The sequence below is a fragment of the Vigna radiata genome, chromosome 3, assembly GCF_000741045.1.
Source record: "Vigna radiata var. radiata cultivar VC1973A chromosome 3, Vradiata_ver6, whole genome shotgun sequence".
NCBI classification, from domain to species: Eukaryota; Viridiplantae; Streptophyta; class Magnoliopsida; order Fabales; family Fabaceae; genus Vigna; species Vigna radiata.
Window position 1 is genome coordinate 8,831,501 of NC_028353.1, and position 15,551 is coordinate 8,847,051.

Genomic DNA, 15,551 nt, shown 5'->3' on the forward strand with positions numbered 1-15,551 from the left:
AGTTATCCTATCACTAGATTGATCCAAGTAGGTTTCTATAATTTTCCTTGTTTTCTATGTTATTACGCTTTTGATCACAAATTAAATATGAACATATTGTTATAAACGTTTATTTTATATGACAAGTATATCATTTTGGTTTTATTTATTATTCCTATTGGGCCTCATATTAAGGTATCCGTTATAAATCAAATATCAGTGTATTATTAGAAACATTTATTTGAAATTAAAATTATATCATCTTGATGTTATTCATTATTTTTTGTAGTCTTTTTTTTTTATAAGGTCAAGTGATTAATCTAAAAATTGTTTTAGTACATAATGATCGTGAACATTCATTAAAATTACATACATAACATTAATTAATTGTACAATAGGTCTAACTCGGTCACTGTCATATATTAATTTCTACATATAAAAAAATAGAACAATGATATTTTGACAACTCTTTTTTAACAACTTTTTGATAACAGGACACGTGTTATCATTTTATTGGTCTGTTTGAATTTATATTTAAAAAAATATTTAAAACAAACCAATCATAAACTGTCACGCGTTGTCAAAAAAAGTTGTTAAAGAGACTTTTTTCAAAAAAATAATCATTTAAAAACATTCATGGATGTTCTTGTAATTGTTCCTCAACACAATCTCTGAATACATGTCACAGGCTTAACTACAAATATTTTTACAAACAAAATCAATAGAAAGAATAATTTAGATGGATTCTTACACAAAGGACCAAACACAAGATATTTAATTTGGTACCACAAAACTGAAACGAGAATTTACATACACACACATATATATAAATTACAAAATTTGATGCTACAAAACTTAAATATTCTATTTTTATTCCAAATATTAACTATCTATATTTTAATTTTTTAATTTTAATCTACTTTGATAACTTGTATTTTTATGCAATAAAAGATAATCAAAGCTATTTACATTTTCTAATTAAACTAGAAAATAATGTAATACATGTTATTGCAATTGCTTCTGGTTAATGTTTAGTTTGCATAACTTTTACATAAAAAAGGAAATAGGAAGATAAAATGATTTTTCATTTTCTTATAAAAAAATTCATTATTCAAGTTGGGCAAATACTCGAATCAATGTAACAAACATATTTCATTACGAGTATGATAAGAAAAAAAAAAATCACATTTTATTATAATAACTTTAATTAGTTGTGTTAATTTTATCTTAACCTTTTTGAAGGCTAATAATATTTAACATTTATCTAATTTTTGGAATAATTGTCACGTGTGTTGTGTTTGTTAAATGAAAATTAAGATTAATATCGAGTTAACATTGAATGAACCACTAAGCATTTAAAATTTATAAAATAAAAAGAAAAGAGCAAAGACCCCTTAAGCTTTAAAATTTATTTGTATATTAACAGTACTTTTCCTTTTAGTAAACACATAACATTAATGCTGTTTAAATAAAATCAATAAAATTTAAAAATTTACATTAAAATTATAATTTTTTTTCTTGTTGTATTAAAAACAAATTATGTCAATAACTATTGTAGTGAATAAAATATTTACCCATATATTGAAGTATATGCTACAAGTAGTTGTTGAAGGTTTAATTTGTGGAGGAGTTAATTCATTAATTGTTAATTTATGTCTTGGTTTGAAATAAAACATAATTTTGTATTGATTATGATAAAACAAAAATTACTATGATAAATAAAAAAGATATTAGCTGTAATTTTGAAAGAGATTGACGTGCGCACACAAAAGAAGTCATATCGGTAACAGTTTGCTTTTTATTATTTCTTGTACTCTACTTATATGTGTTAATTTTGTTTCTCACTAATAATATTCTTTAGCTTTGGTTGCATTACTTTTCCTGAAATAAAGTCCGACACTTGTTTGAGTTTTAAGCTGAAATACTTACGTGTGATTTAAGACCCGGATTAATGCCGTAATAAATGAATATATGCCACATATTTGTTATGAATATATAAGCAACATTAAACTGAGAGTTAAACTTAACAGATTTATTAAATGCTTTTAATTTTAAATTAGTAATCATTGAATACATTTCGTGGCTTTAAATTAATAGGAGTAAATATTTTCCGTCAGAAAACTTTCTACTCTTTTCTTAATCAGCTTTCCAACCAAGGCAACTTAATTAACATTCTCTTTGATAACACTCTTTTCGCCACGTATTGGAGACGACGACAAAATGTATATGATGACTGAACTATATATATAGAAGAGTTTGACATATGGATGGTTAAAGCAATGTCTATATACATTTGTATTAAGATAGCTTTATCAGAAACGTTTATTCAAAATAAGAAAGAAACTTCTCGTGAGGGTAAGTGAAGGAGAAGATAATGATGATTTAGGGGTGGAGTAAAATCTAGAAAAACCTTACATTTTGAAAAATTTCCTAGTTCAACTTTAAAGCCATCCCTGCATTTGGCTACATGAATAAAAGAGACTCGCACAGTCTTAACTGTAAGCAGCAGAAATTTACTCCAATAACATTTCCCAAGGCAATGAGAGAGTAAATGTGATAATAAATTGTAACTAATTGGCCTTGAAAATGGTGCCTGAAAGTGAAACTTCCCCCCTCTCTCTCTCTATTTTATGTATATTTTGAAACGCTGCTTAATTCAAGGAAGAGAGAAGCAAGAAGCTAGTGCATGCAATCTGTTGCCAACGTGGAAAAAGGCTGGCACAGTGTGATGGGTCCCTTTTATTTATTGTTTTTGTTGACATGCCAAAATGTGGAGCCAACGAGTTATTGAAAGTAACTTCACCAATCTGAATGCATTGAAAGCTACCAAACCCCGCTAAAAAGCCCAAACTGCTGCAAGAAATATCGATGGAAACCGTTCTTTTATGCAAAAAATGGTAATTAGTCCTAGCAAAGTATCACCGTTTCTTTGACTCTTACTTCACGCAACTTGCCCGACTCTATTCTATTATATATACACGTAACATCTCTCATGCATTTCATTCACAAACAAACACATTACTCTTTCATGTAAAAACACTCTCTTCAAACTTCACAGGCAGAGAGTGAAAGAGAGAAACATGGCTAGCGGTCTCGTTCCCCTCATCTTAATGATTGTTGTGCAGCTAGTCTATGCCGGGATGAATATCACTTCGAAGCTCGCAATAGAATCTGGCATGAGTCCTCTAGTCCTTGTTGCCTATCGACAACTCTTTGCCACCGTGTCCATTGCTCCCTTTGCATATTGGCTCGAATGGTACCTTATTAAATATACATATACCCTCAAGTCTCTGGTTTTTGTTTCATTTTATATATACACTATATATGCATGCATTAAAGGGTTTGATGTGCTAACTTTTCTGACAGAGTGTCACCGTCGATCCCTGATCTTTTGGTTGATTCTGCTGTTTATCTATCTATTGATCATGTGTCTGTGTGTATGTTGTTTATTAATGGAGTCGAGGATACTTTGTAATCAAAGGTGCTTGTTGTTCTTATTAAGTAACGCCTTTTCCATTTATTACACAAATAATAATCATGAAAACAGTTTTCTCAATAAAATTGATGTTCTTCCTGATTATCAGTTGAACTCAATCAATCTCAGACGTTTTCAAACGGTTAATGAAACTGGAAAATAAACAAAAAATCATGAATGATTCTTCTTGCCTTGATGGGAAGAACATGCATGAAGAGGGTGAAGGTATAAGAAAAATATTATCACCAAGACAACATATAGTCACTAATGGGGAAACTCTTGATTCAAGAACTGCTTTACTGTGTCTCCTCCACATTTTTGCAGAGTACTATGGATACCAAAAAACGAAGATGCTAAATGGCATGCATGTAAGACGCGTTTTGAGTCTCTCTGCATGTTACGTGCCAGCAACTTGAAAGAAGTATTGCTACACGTTTCACGTAGTTTCTAAAAGGAAAATGTTGCCATAGAGTTGCAGCAGTATAACCCGTGACTTAAATATGGCATTCACTTAAGTTTTTGTTTTTGGGGAATACTAAATGATTCATTTATGTTTGTCTCGTACTTCTACGAGAAATCTTGATCGGTGGAAATTGTCAGGTCCTTCTGGCTGTCGTTAACCTTATTTGCTATTCCAATTTGGCCCCATCAGTAAAGGCATCTTGCATGCATAAATTTGCGTTCCTTTATTAAGTTTTAATAAAAGTTAACTTCAGTTTTCTCCATCTCTTCTTTCTTCAGGAAGACACTTCCCAGGTTGAATAAGCAGCTTATGTTTCGGATATTACTATCGTCCTTGACAGGGTAATGTATTTTATCTACCGTGTTAGATTTTTTTCCAAACATAACATTAACAGAGGTGAACCAAGATGAAAAGTGGAGACACTAGTTATGCATACTTTTTTATTTAGAAAACCAGAGTTTTTGAATTAAAAGAAAATAAAATAGATAATGTAAGATGATCTTAATAATCACACTGAGGTTGAATGCAGAGTTACAGGAAATCAGATTCTGTACTTTGTGGGGCTAAAATTTTCAACCGCTACAATTGCATGTGCACTGTCGAATTTGCTGCCAGCTTTCACTTTTATCCTGGCAGTTATCTTCAGGTTGGTACCAAATACCTTTTATTCCCACAATAGTAATACGGCGACCATGTTTTAATTTTTGTTTTGTTTTGTTGTATGGATAGACAAGAGAATCTAGGAATCAAGCAGAGGTCTGGCCTAGCAAAGGTATTCGGGACAGTATTGTGTGTGAGTGGAGCGTTGCTTTTGTCATTCTACCATGGAAAAACCATCGGTTTAGGGCAATCTAGTATTCACTGGAGATATGCAGAGAAAATGGAAGGAACTACCACTTCTGGCTCAGGAAACATGTTTGTAGGCCCTTTACTCTTAATTGCTAGCACTCTTGTTTGGGCGCTGTGGTTCGTAATTCAAGTAAGCATATCCTAACTTAGTACAACTTACATAACTGACCACTGTTTTATATCTTATTCTTATTCATTTTGGTGTTTCAGACAGACATAAGCAAGAAGTTCCCAGCTCCTTACACAAGCACAGGCTTAATGTGTTTCTTGGCAAGCTTTCAATGCATCATTATTGCATTATGTTTCGACCACAGTGTCTCAGCTTGGTCACTCCGCGATGCCATGAGACTTTCTGCTGCTATTTATGCGGTACACGCACATACATATACATATACACTATGCTTTGTTTCATATACAGTAAGTATATGTTAACGTTGGTTGCAGGGAGTATTGGCGACCGGGTTGGCGTATTCCCTCATGTCGTGGGCCATTGAGAGAAAAGGTCCACTTTATGTCTCAGTATTTACGCCTTTGCAGCTTGTCCTCACAGCAATTTTAAGCTGGGCTTTGCTACGGGAGAAATTATATGTTGGAACGTAAGAAATGGCATGCATTTTTATTTTTCACCAAGCAAAATAATCACTGGTTTTGGCTGACATTTTTTTTTTTTTGATTTGGTTTAGTGCCATAGGGTCTCTGTTGATAGTTTTGGGGCTCTATAGTGTTCTTTGGGGGAAGAGTGAAGAGGTGAGCACGGAAGACGGTATGAAAGAAGCAGTGAAGGATCCGAAGAATGACACCGAAATGCAATACTATGTGCCATCCAATGGTAATCGTGTCAGTACTTGAAGATGGAAAAGAGTGATGAGGTAGACTGAGAAAGATGGCACTGGCTAAGTCTCAGAAGTTTCAGTTATTTGCTTTTATATTTTATTATTGTTCACCTAGTTCATTTCAAATCCAATGTCTCTGTAGTAATCTTGCGTCACATTCACCATTCTCAACCTTCCAATTAAGAACCTTTTGCTCTTTAAGACTGTTATTTTTATTTATATATTTAATTACCTAGATTAGTTATCTCTTTCGAATCTAAATTTTCAATCTTACAAGTCTTTATAAGAATATAAAACCTGTAGAATTTAAATACATCTACTTTTAATAATATACGCGAAAGTAATTATGAAAAGACTTGAATTATGCTAAATTTGTATCTTTGCCAATGCGATGACTTAGCAGCACAGACGGTGTATGCTAATTATTGTATCTGTAGTATATTGAATGTTATTGGCAAATTCCACCTACGCCATTCGGTTGTAGCTAGTTTCCGAAGGTAAAGATAGGATGTAAAAGAGAATATCTATTTCTTTTTGTTTTAATCCTCTGAATAGGACCAGTCTCCAAAATTCATAAAACTACAAAACAAAAACACATTAGAGAATGTCATTTTTCTTTCTTAATTTTACAAAATACAATATTTTGAATATTTTAGTCAAAAAATTCAAAATTAAGCAATACAATTTATTTATATTTATTAAGTGTTTTTATTGTAAAAGAGCGTATCTTTCGTGGTGGAAAAAGATAGATGCTTAATAAGTTGAGTTTAACTTTAAAAATTAGACACCAAATTTTTTTAAGACGACGAGAGAATATTCGAGAGGTTCAAGTATTAACTTTTTTGTTATATATATATATTTAATTACTGATTGAAAAATTGTATTGGTTTCACTTCAAATAAATATACCCTAAATAAAGTTTGTGATTTTATGAAGTGAGATTTGTTTTTCTTTTTATTGTTGCATGTGTTACACGTAGTACATATTGGTCGCTCAACTTGGAGGTTCGGATGTTGTCACCTCTTGTATTAATTCTGTTAATTATGTTTTGCGTTATATTTCTCCTCTTTTTTATTATAAAATAAAAAAAATATTTAATTTAGACTCCTCATTTTCCTCCTTTTCAGCTTCTGAATTACCCTTGGGATGTCTGCTTTCATCAATTTGAAAATATTATATATATATATATATATATATATATATATATATATATATATATATATATATATATATATATATATATATATATATATATATCGCCATGGCTGGGCAGGATCAGATTTAGGAGCACAATTTAATGGAGGCAAGTTCCAGAGCATTTAAATGGATGAAGGTATATAACATCAATGGAAAATGACATTTCAATACTAATTTTTGACACTGCATACATTTTTGAATGATTTCAAATTAAAAAAATTAAGACAAAGATAGAGTAGTAATTTCAGTTCATCTTCAGTCGATTCTACTGTAGATAGTAAACTTTGAATACCATGACGCTCAGAATGTTGCTATTTCACACTCACTGCATATTTTTCTGCTATAATAGAATTTGTAGCCGTGAATTTATTATATCACTATTTAATATTTAATTTTTAATTATAATAATAAATTTCAAAGTATATAAAATTTTGATGAATTATATTTAAATCAATTATTATCAATTTGTTGTATGTAAGGGAGGAAAAGGCTTTAAATAATAAAAAACGCTTTAGCCTAACATCTAGTAGCCCAAAATCAGGCCAACTTCTAGTAATAGTCCAAAATCAAACAATTTGACAACACTATCAACCGATAACCACAAGGGAAAGAAAAAGTGCTTTCTTTCACGCATTCAGTTACTTTGCATGTTGGTGGTAAGAGTAGCATATTAATTCTACAGCTCTAGATCTAAATTAAATCCAAAAGAAATTATCACGTGTGACATAGTTAAAATATAAATGAATATTCCTAGTTTATACATTATAACAATTTTAATTGGGACAAATAAAATTAAACAAGAGAAAATTGATTTTCTACATTAATAAAAAATACTCTTGTTTATAATAGAGTCTGATGAAGCAGAGCTTTAAGTTGTAATAGAATGTAATGTAGCGTTATCTCGTGGTCGTTTGTTTTAACTTTCTCATTCCTCATCCGAATTTTTTAACTTTATTTGACGACTTCATTTTTAATTTTATGAAAAACGAAAAAAAAAAAACTTGCTCATGATCAATGAAAACAAAGTAGGACCGGTAATAAAAGGCCCTCTAAAACCTTATAATTAAAAGTTTTGTATAACTTGTAAATTAGGTGAAGGTCATCTTCCAGTGTCCAAAAGCCAAAGACGTTGTTCCCTTCATAAAAAACCCAAAACTAAAAAGCAAATAAGTATGCATATACTTTGTCATTAGACTCTAATTTATAGATGTAAATGGTAATAAGCACACAAAGCAAGCACATTATGCAGCAGAAGGTGCCGAAACGAGTGGAATGACATCAGGCTCCGACAGTGGTGAAGAGAAAGGTTGCAGATTGACAGAGTTGTCGTTATTGTAGTCTAGTGTCTCATCTTCATATATCTCCCACCACTTCTTCACAAGTATCTTGATATCTTCCCTCTCCATGTTCTCCTCCTTCCCAGTGAATCTCCAAGGCTTAGACCCCTATGGTGTAATCAACAAACATTACAACCTAATATATAGTCAATCTAAATACATAAATACAAACACAACAACACTCACAGCAGCACAATAATGAACCACTTGAACTTTCTCAAGTTCAACATTCTCGGGGTGACGCCACAACATGGCCAGTACAAGGTTGTACTTGTTTGGTATAGGCTTGTACTTGTCCTTGAAGTACATATTCAGAAAGTCCTGTGAAAAATTTCACAATCACACTTTCAAATTGTTCATTTATCTAAACATGTCCAATACTATATATATGCACACATACCTGCTCAGCAAAAGAAGTGGGCTTGGTGATTTTAAGAGTTCGAAGAAGATCACTGTAAGTGACAAGATTAGGCTCATAGACAAACATGCCAGCGTTGAAATATAGAGGAGGCTTAGGACCCAAATGAGAGGGCCACTGAACTTTATCAGGGCACTGTTGGCAGTAACCAATCTTGTACTGAGGGCTGTGACTCCAAGTCTTCTCGCAGAAACAATCCATCACCGCATAGAAATAGTTATCAGGAAGATCAAACAAGTGGTCAATGTTTTTAAACACCTGGATGTCACCATCTAGGTATATCATCTTGCTGTACTCCACAAACTGCACATATTTTCAGTCACGTAAGAATCAATCTTCCATATTTGAAACAAAAATTAAAATTACTTTTCAGAACATTATTATGTATATATGTTCCGTAAGTTAAATTCTATGAGTGTCTAAATTTTCACATTTCTATAAAATGGGAAAAGCTGAATTCTACAAGTTTGAATAATTTGTTGATTGAAGCTTGAATGAAAATAAGATTACTAGTTAGAGAAAGGTTGAATGGAAGCATCCTATTGCCAACACGTGTCATCGTTACCAACAAGGTATTGATAACGTGTTACAAAAGCTTGCACGTGTTGATTTTTTTTTTCTGTTTATGTTTCCGACAATGATAGTTTCTCGAATATATATATTAAACCTTTTAATACTTTATGTTTCAAAAGTGTTTCAAGACCCTATCTTCCAATTTTAATACTACCGAAATGCATTTGGTAAATTCTAAAATTTAAGTTTTAAAAAACCTTTAATTATTTAATAACATATTTAAAAAAAGAATTTCAAATAACGATTTTCTCAAAAAAAAAAAACAAAACTAATGAAACCCAAAATAAAATTTTAAAAAATACAAAAAACACAAAGGAACAACAGAGGAAAATTTATGCAAACGAAATCCAAAAATAGCATTTTTTTTAATACGGAAAACAAAAAACTAAGAAAAAAAAATGAAGCAAATATATAACCCCAAGAAGTTTTTGGACCTTTGACTTTTAGATAAGAAAAAAAATTATCTTGGGCTACAAACATGTACTAAACTTTCTTTTGATGGAAAAAAATTGTAGTAAAAAAATAGAGAGCTAATAAAATATAATCTAATATAAAAGATATGGAGGAATATATATCATGGAATGGTTTCCCTGTACCAGACAACATAATTAACAGAATACAAGAGGTGACAGCATCCGAAAATTGAGAGACTAATATGTACTACGTGTAACTTATGCAACAATAAAAAGAAAAACAAAACCCACTTCATGAAATCAAAAACCTGATTTAGGGTAAATTTATTTGAAATGAAAATAATAATTTTCAATCAGTAATTAAAAATATAAAAAAAAAAAAACTACATATATATGCACCAGTTAAATCAAAACAAAAGAAGTTAATACATATACCTCCCAGATACGTAGCTTGGAATAATTGATGACATAATAAGCCATGGCGAACTGTGTCTGATTCTCAGGTGGATAGACAGGTTCGATCTCCCTGACAGTGCAACCTTGAGATTTCAAAATCACACGATGTTCCTGAGGAACATCAGGTAACACAGCCACCACCAAAGGGTACATGCTTTTGGCCTTTCTCAACCCTTTGGCCAAACCCACAACACCTTTTATGTAATCACCATTTCCAGCAAGGAAAGTCACAAAGGCACGGCTACTACCAGGTTTGGTTTGCTCAGTGGTGCCATTGACAGTGACGGTGGTGATGTTGGGTGTCATGATTTCTGTGAGAGGAAAGGAAAAGAGAAAATAGAAGGTTCCAAGAGTTAGGAACAAGCTTCGTTTGGTTTACTAAGCAAAGATCACTGAAGAGGTTGTTTTGAATTGCAGTGTGGGAAATGATGGTGGAGAGTGACTTATATAGAGGTTTTGGCCTCTGGAAGCTGTTTCTGATATTGCCTGATCCAACCGTTAAATAGATGGCCTCTGATCCAACGGTGCCAAATGGTTATGGTTGAATAATCAAACATTTACTTAATTATATTATCACTTCAGTCTAAGTTTAACTTTTTCTACATATCGATTTATTCAATGGTGGAGTTGGAGTTTGTTCTGTAGCCCTGTGATCAAATCTCCAAATAACGGGCAAATATACATTTTACCTAATATCACTACATAAATGTCCCTGTCGTGGGATCTCATCACATGCACACGTTATTTAGGGAATATTTGATGAAAAATGATATTTTAACATTATTTTTTGACACCATTTTGATACTGCACATGTGTTAAAATGTGGTTAGTCAATTTTAAATTAAAAAAATTGAGACAATAACATATTTGAAAGAGAAAAATCAAAGTTTTTCTTTTTTTAATTTGAAATCGTTCAATCACATTTTGACATGTGTGCAATATCAAAATAGTGTCAAAAAAATGGTGTTAAAATATCATTTTCCATATTTTATTTCACTAAAAAAACATTCATCAAGAGTATTAACATATAGTATATATTTAGAGAAAATAAAAATATGGTTTATAGATTATGTGAAACTAAGAAAAGTGAAATAGAAAAAAAAATATATAATAAATGTAAACAAAATCAAAGTGTTTATGAATTATACTTTTTATAATTAATCAGTCTCTTCATCTTTTCGCGTTGGCTAGTCTAGTTGAAACCAACACTTAATACTAATTGTTTTTATTAGTCTTTGTATTAATACACATAATTATTTATAAAACATTAAAATTTATTTTCACTTAGTTAATAATTTTTTCTTTACAAATATATTAATATTTTTTTTTATTAAAAAGATATTAGAAACCAATAAATTGCCGATGGAGTGTAGTGATGATTTTTTTTTTTTTTTTTTTCATTTGGAGTCACTAAATTTGGATAAAAGTTTCTTGAATCTATTTTTAGTCACCTTAAAATGAATACCTTTTGATTTTGATTATTGTATTGATATGCTAACGAGTTGAAAAATCATTAAAAGAAATAGATGTTTTTTAAGAAACAAAAACGTAAAATTTCCGTAATTGTTTTATAATCAAATAAATTGTTATTACTTATTAAATATTAATTACATAATGAATCTGATTATGTAATTGTTTCATGATAAAATAAATTGTGATTATACCTAATAAATATCAATCACATAATAAATCTGATTATTAATAATTCTTTATTTGAGTTACTATTATTTTTAAAAATAACTATCTCGACCATTGAAAGACAATAAATAAAAATATTGAAAGTTCTGTAAGGAAAAAATTATATTAAATGCGTACTGTAGAAATATTATAAAGTAATAGATCTTCTACAAAATTGAGTGAAACAACTTTTACAAATTTATAATATTTTTTTAATTTTTTATTAAAATATAATGTTATTTTTTTATTTCTAATATTAACCTAAAAAGTCAAATTATCATTATTACTTACTAAAATAGATGTTAGAACTAAATATAACCACTACAAATTTTTAAAGGATTAAAAATAGATACAAATATTTTAAAAAAATAAAACTAGAATTTTAAAGTTTGTAATAACATTCTCGACTATCATTTCCTTATATTTATTTGCGGCGAATATCGCATTTTTTAGTCTTTTTTGTTTCATGACTTTCTCAGTCTCAGTATGAGAAGATGTTTTATAATTTTAGAAGAAATGTTTCATTGATTCAATCATAATGAATACAAGAAAGACAAAGCCTTAATATATAAGATAAAGAAAATTATCTATGTGTAACAAACTAGACACATGTCATAACAACCTAACAATTTGTGCAAAACTGTTCAAGGAGGAAAAGGACAAAAAAACACAACAAAATATAAACATGATTAATAATTTGGTAATACCCTCCCTCAAGCGGGACTATGAACATCAAATAGTCCAAGCTTGGATATGCGTTGTGTGAAAACTTTGGGATGAAGAGCCTTAGTGAACATATCAGCTAATTGAGCAGAAGAAGAAATGGGCAACAAATGAAGAAGACCACTTTGAATTTTCTCCCGGATGACATGACAGTCAATCTCTATATGCTTTGTCCGTTCATGAAAAGTTGGATTGTGAGCCAGGTATATAGCAGACTAATTATCACAAAAAACTAAAATAGGAGCAGTGGGAGGAACTTGCAAATCAGTAAGCAAGAAATGAAGTCATTGTAGTTCACAACTCAAGGCTGCAAGAGCCCTATATCCAGCTTTAGAGGAAGAACGAGATACAATTGTTTGCTTCTTAGTTTTCCATAGAGCTGTCAAAACGGGTAACCCGGCTCAACCCGGCCCGGCCCACCACAGGTTGGTCACTTAGTGAGCCAACCCAATCCGACTCATTTATTAGCGAGCTAGAAAAATCTGAACCCGGCTCGACCCACCACAGGTTGGTGGGTAAACGGTTTGGCTCACTTGCCCATTTAATTAGAGTTTTTTTTTTCAAATAAAAAAATTACAAACTTTCTATATTCAAATTTAAACAAATTTCACTCCCAAAAATGATGTTAAACTGAAGACAATTCAAAGTAATAATAAAAAGTACAATATAATCTAAATGTCATCCAAAAACAAACACAAAAAACATACAAAAAGACATGCTCTTTGAAGAATTTCAGTGAAGAAGTGAGAGTGAAATGAGAGCAAGTTCCGTGAGAGTGATTTGTGAGAGCAGAAGTTACTTTTTTGGTATACACAGTGAGTGAAGAGAGTATTTTATATTTTATAGGGTTTCATAAATAAAATAATAAATTAAAAAAATAAAATTAGGTCGGTGGGTTGACGGGCCAACCCGGTCCACCACAGGTTCAACCCGCATGAGCCGGGTTGAAATCTAACCCGCATAAAAAAAATCCAATTTTTTCAAACCGAACCCGGCCCGAACTCGTGGTGAGCCGGGTTAGCTCGCGGGTTGTGACCCATTTTGACGGCTTTAGTTTTCCAACAAATTAAAGAAGAACCAAGAAAGACACAATATCCAATAACAGACTTTCGAGTTTCAGTACAACTACCCCAATCAGAATTAGCAAAACTAGAAGGCATAAGAGATGATTTGACACCTCTAATGGGTTTAAGCCTAACTCAATCCTACAAAATCGGTTTGTAATGTGAGGTTTGCACCTCACTTATATATATTATAAATTGGCCTTATCTTTAGTCGATGTGGGACTTCCAAGACACCCCCTTCATGCCGAAGTATAGACATCTTGTGCATGATAGTAGAAATTGGGTGGTCCAATAGCGGTCCGACAACGGGTGAAAATAGAAATGTCCACTTAGAACTTGCTAGAATAGGCTTTTAACCATGACTCTGATACCGTCTTAGGAGAAATGTTTCATTGATTCAATTATAATGAATACAAGAAAGGCAAAGCCTATATATATAAGGATGAAGAAAATCATCAATGTGTAACAAACTAGACACGTGTCATAACAATCTAACAACCTATACAAAACTGTTTAGGAAGGAAAAGAAAAAAAAAACATATGATATATACGTGATTAATAATTTGGTAATATATATATATATATATTCGAATTTTGATTCTATATATAATGAAGACTGGTCACAAGGCATCACGAACAAGAGCTGAAATATTTTTCCTTCCAATTTCAAAGGAAAAGGAAAATATTAATTTTTAATAAATTGATAATAAGACTCGACAGAAGTTAAAAATATATTTAAATTATATATCACTAATATTGAATTTTCTAATAGTAAAACATATACCGACAATTTTGCTAAATTAGTGATATCATAAATACAACTACTACTAGTTATGATTAAGCAAGTTTCTCTAATTTCTTAGCCTCAAAGTGATATTGATTTTTTTGTTTGTTAAAACTTATGTAATATGTAATACTTGTCATAGCTGGTTATATGAAATGTATTCATCGTAGTCAGTTCAGACATTCATTTGTTTGACCCAGTCTATTAATAGGAACATAACAAATTCTTTTTTGTTACAAATTAAGTTTACTAATGGTCTGAAATCGAAAAGTTAAGGTTGGTCTAACTATTTCATTAATGTTAAGTAGAAATGATAAATGATAATTATAAAGCTTTGTATACTGTTGACGTACGAAGATTACTTGACTCTTACGGTATTGATATAAAAGTTTTCCACTATTTTTAAAACAAGTTAGGATTAAGTTTGTGTTCAACAAGGATACCATATATAATGAATGATATTATATCAGTCATATTGTTATAACTTTTTTGTTATTTTTTTTCACATCACCTCCTTTTATTTGTCTAGATTATCTTTCTAAGCAAGCAACTTAAAACATTATAGAATACTTCAACTTTTGATAATTTACAAATGACATAATTTGGCTTAATGTTTATAAGTATCTGTACATTGGAGCAGTTTGTAGTTTTTTCTTCTCCTTATCATATTTCATGCATAAACAGTTTATTCAACAAATACTACGAGAAGAGAACAATATTGCTGATGAGGGTATTAGGTATTTTATTAATTCTTTTATAACATTTATCTTTTCTTTACTTTTTGGTTTTTTACATTATGAAGATTTAATTGTGCAAGGAAGAACCGACATCATGTACAAAATTCTCAACTTTACACACACACACACACGTATATATATATATATATATATATATGGGTAATAACATATTTGGTCACTATGCAGCGAAACAAAAGTTGCTTGGGGTTTTACATTTCGTTTTTTGCTATTGTAATATTTCTTTTCCCCTCTTTTTAGGATTATTTATATGGCAGGTTTTCTCTTAAGTTATCAGTGTTTGATTTTCATAAGAAAAATTTTCGAAGTGGCTAAAATCGAACCAAAATTCCTTGATTATAATATTTTATCTTTTGTTCCATAAAATCTAATTTACCAATATTTCTCAAAGTAATGTTTGTTCAAAGTTTTTCAGTGTAGTGATTTCTTTTCTCTAAATTTTTTTTATTTTATGTTAACTTTTCAAGCAATAGATTAAAGAGTATACAAAATTGAACATTTTATTATTAAGAATTTGTAAAGTGGAAAGACAAATATAGAATATTATATAGTTTT

The 15,551-nt window shown here is 30.6% G+C and overlaps 2 protein-coding genes across 2 annotated transcripts; one reads left to right on the top strand and one right to left on the bottom strand.

Annotated features, from left to right (window-relative positions):
• The first annotated feature begins 2,949 nt into the window (after window positions 1-2,949).
• Window positions 2,950-5,800, top strand: LOC106757497 (WAT1-related protein At1g09380). The gene is made up of 7 exons (XM_014640169.2): window positions 2,950-3,235; window positions 4,196-4,258; window positions 4,447-4,563; window positions 4,647-4,896; window positions 4,977-5,135; window positions 5,211-5,362; window positions 5,450-5,800. Exons 1-7 carry the CDS (start codon window positions 3,060-3,062, stop codon window positions 5,613-5,615), a joined length of 1,083 nt encoding a protein of 360 aa, XP_014495655.1. The 5' UTR covers window positions 2,950-3,059; the 3' UTR covers window positions 5,616-5,800.
• Window positions 5,801-7,811: 2,011 nt separating this feature from the next.
• Window positions 7,812-10,426, bottom strand: LOC106757271 (galactinol synthase 2). Its single transcript, XM_014639904.2, has 4 exons — window positions 9,973-10,426; window positions 8,534-8,854; window positions 8,320-8,454; window positions 7,812-8,241 (listed from the first exon to the last, which is right to left on the bottom strand). The coding sequence occupies exons 1-4, from the start codon at window positions 10,297-10,299 to the stop codon at window positions 8,038-8,040; spliced, it is 987 nt and encodes a 328-aa protein (XP_014495390.1). The 5' UTR covers window positions 10,300-10,426; the 3' UTR covers window positions 7,812-8,037.
• Between the last annotated feature and the right edge of the window lie 5,125 nt (window positions 10,427-15,551).

Coding starts and splice junctions, on each gene's coding strand:
- LOC106757497 (XM_014640169.2), top strand. CDS start 3,060: ATGGCTAGCGGTCTCGTTCCCCTCATCTTAATGATTGTTGTGCAGCTA. Junction 4,259..4,446: donor TTACTATCGTCCTTGACAGG/GTAATGTATTTT, acceptor GGTTGAATGCAG/AGTTACAGGAAATCAGATTC. Junction 5,363..5,449: donor GAGAAATTATATGTTGGAAC/GTAAGAAATGGC, acceptor GATTTGGTTTAG/TGCCATAGGGTCTCTGTTGA.
- LOC106757271 (XM_014639904.2), bottom strand. CDS start 10,299: ATGACACCCAACATCACCACCGTCACTGTCAATGGCACCACTGAGCAA. Junction 8,855..9,972: donor CCAAGCTACGTATCTGGGAG/GTATATGTATTA, acceptor AAATATGTGCAG/TTTGTGGAGTACAGCAAGAT. Junction 8,455..8,533: donor CCACTTCTTTTGCTGAGCAG/GTATGTGTGCAT, acceptor AATTTTTCACAG/GACTTTCTGAATATGTACTT.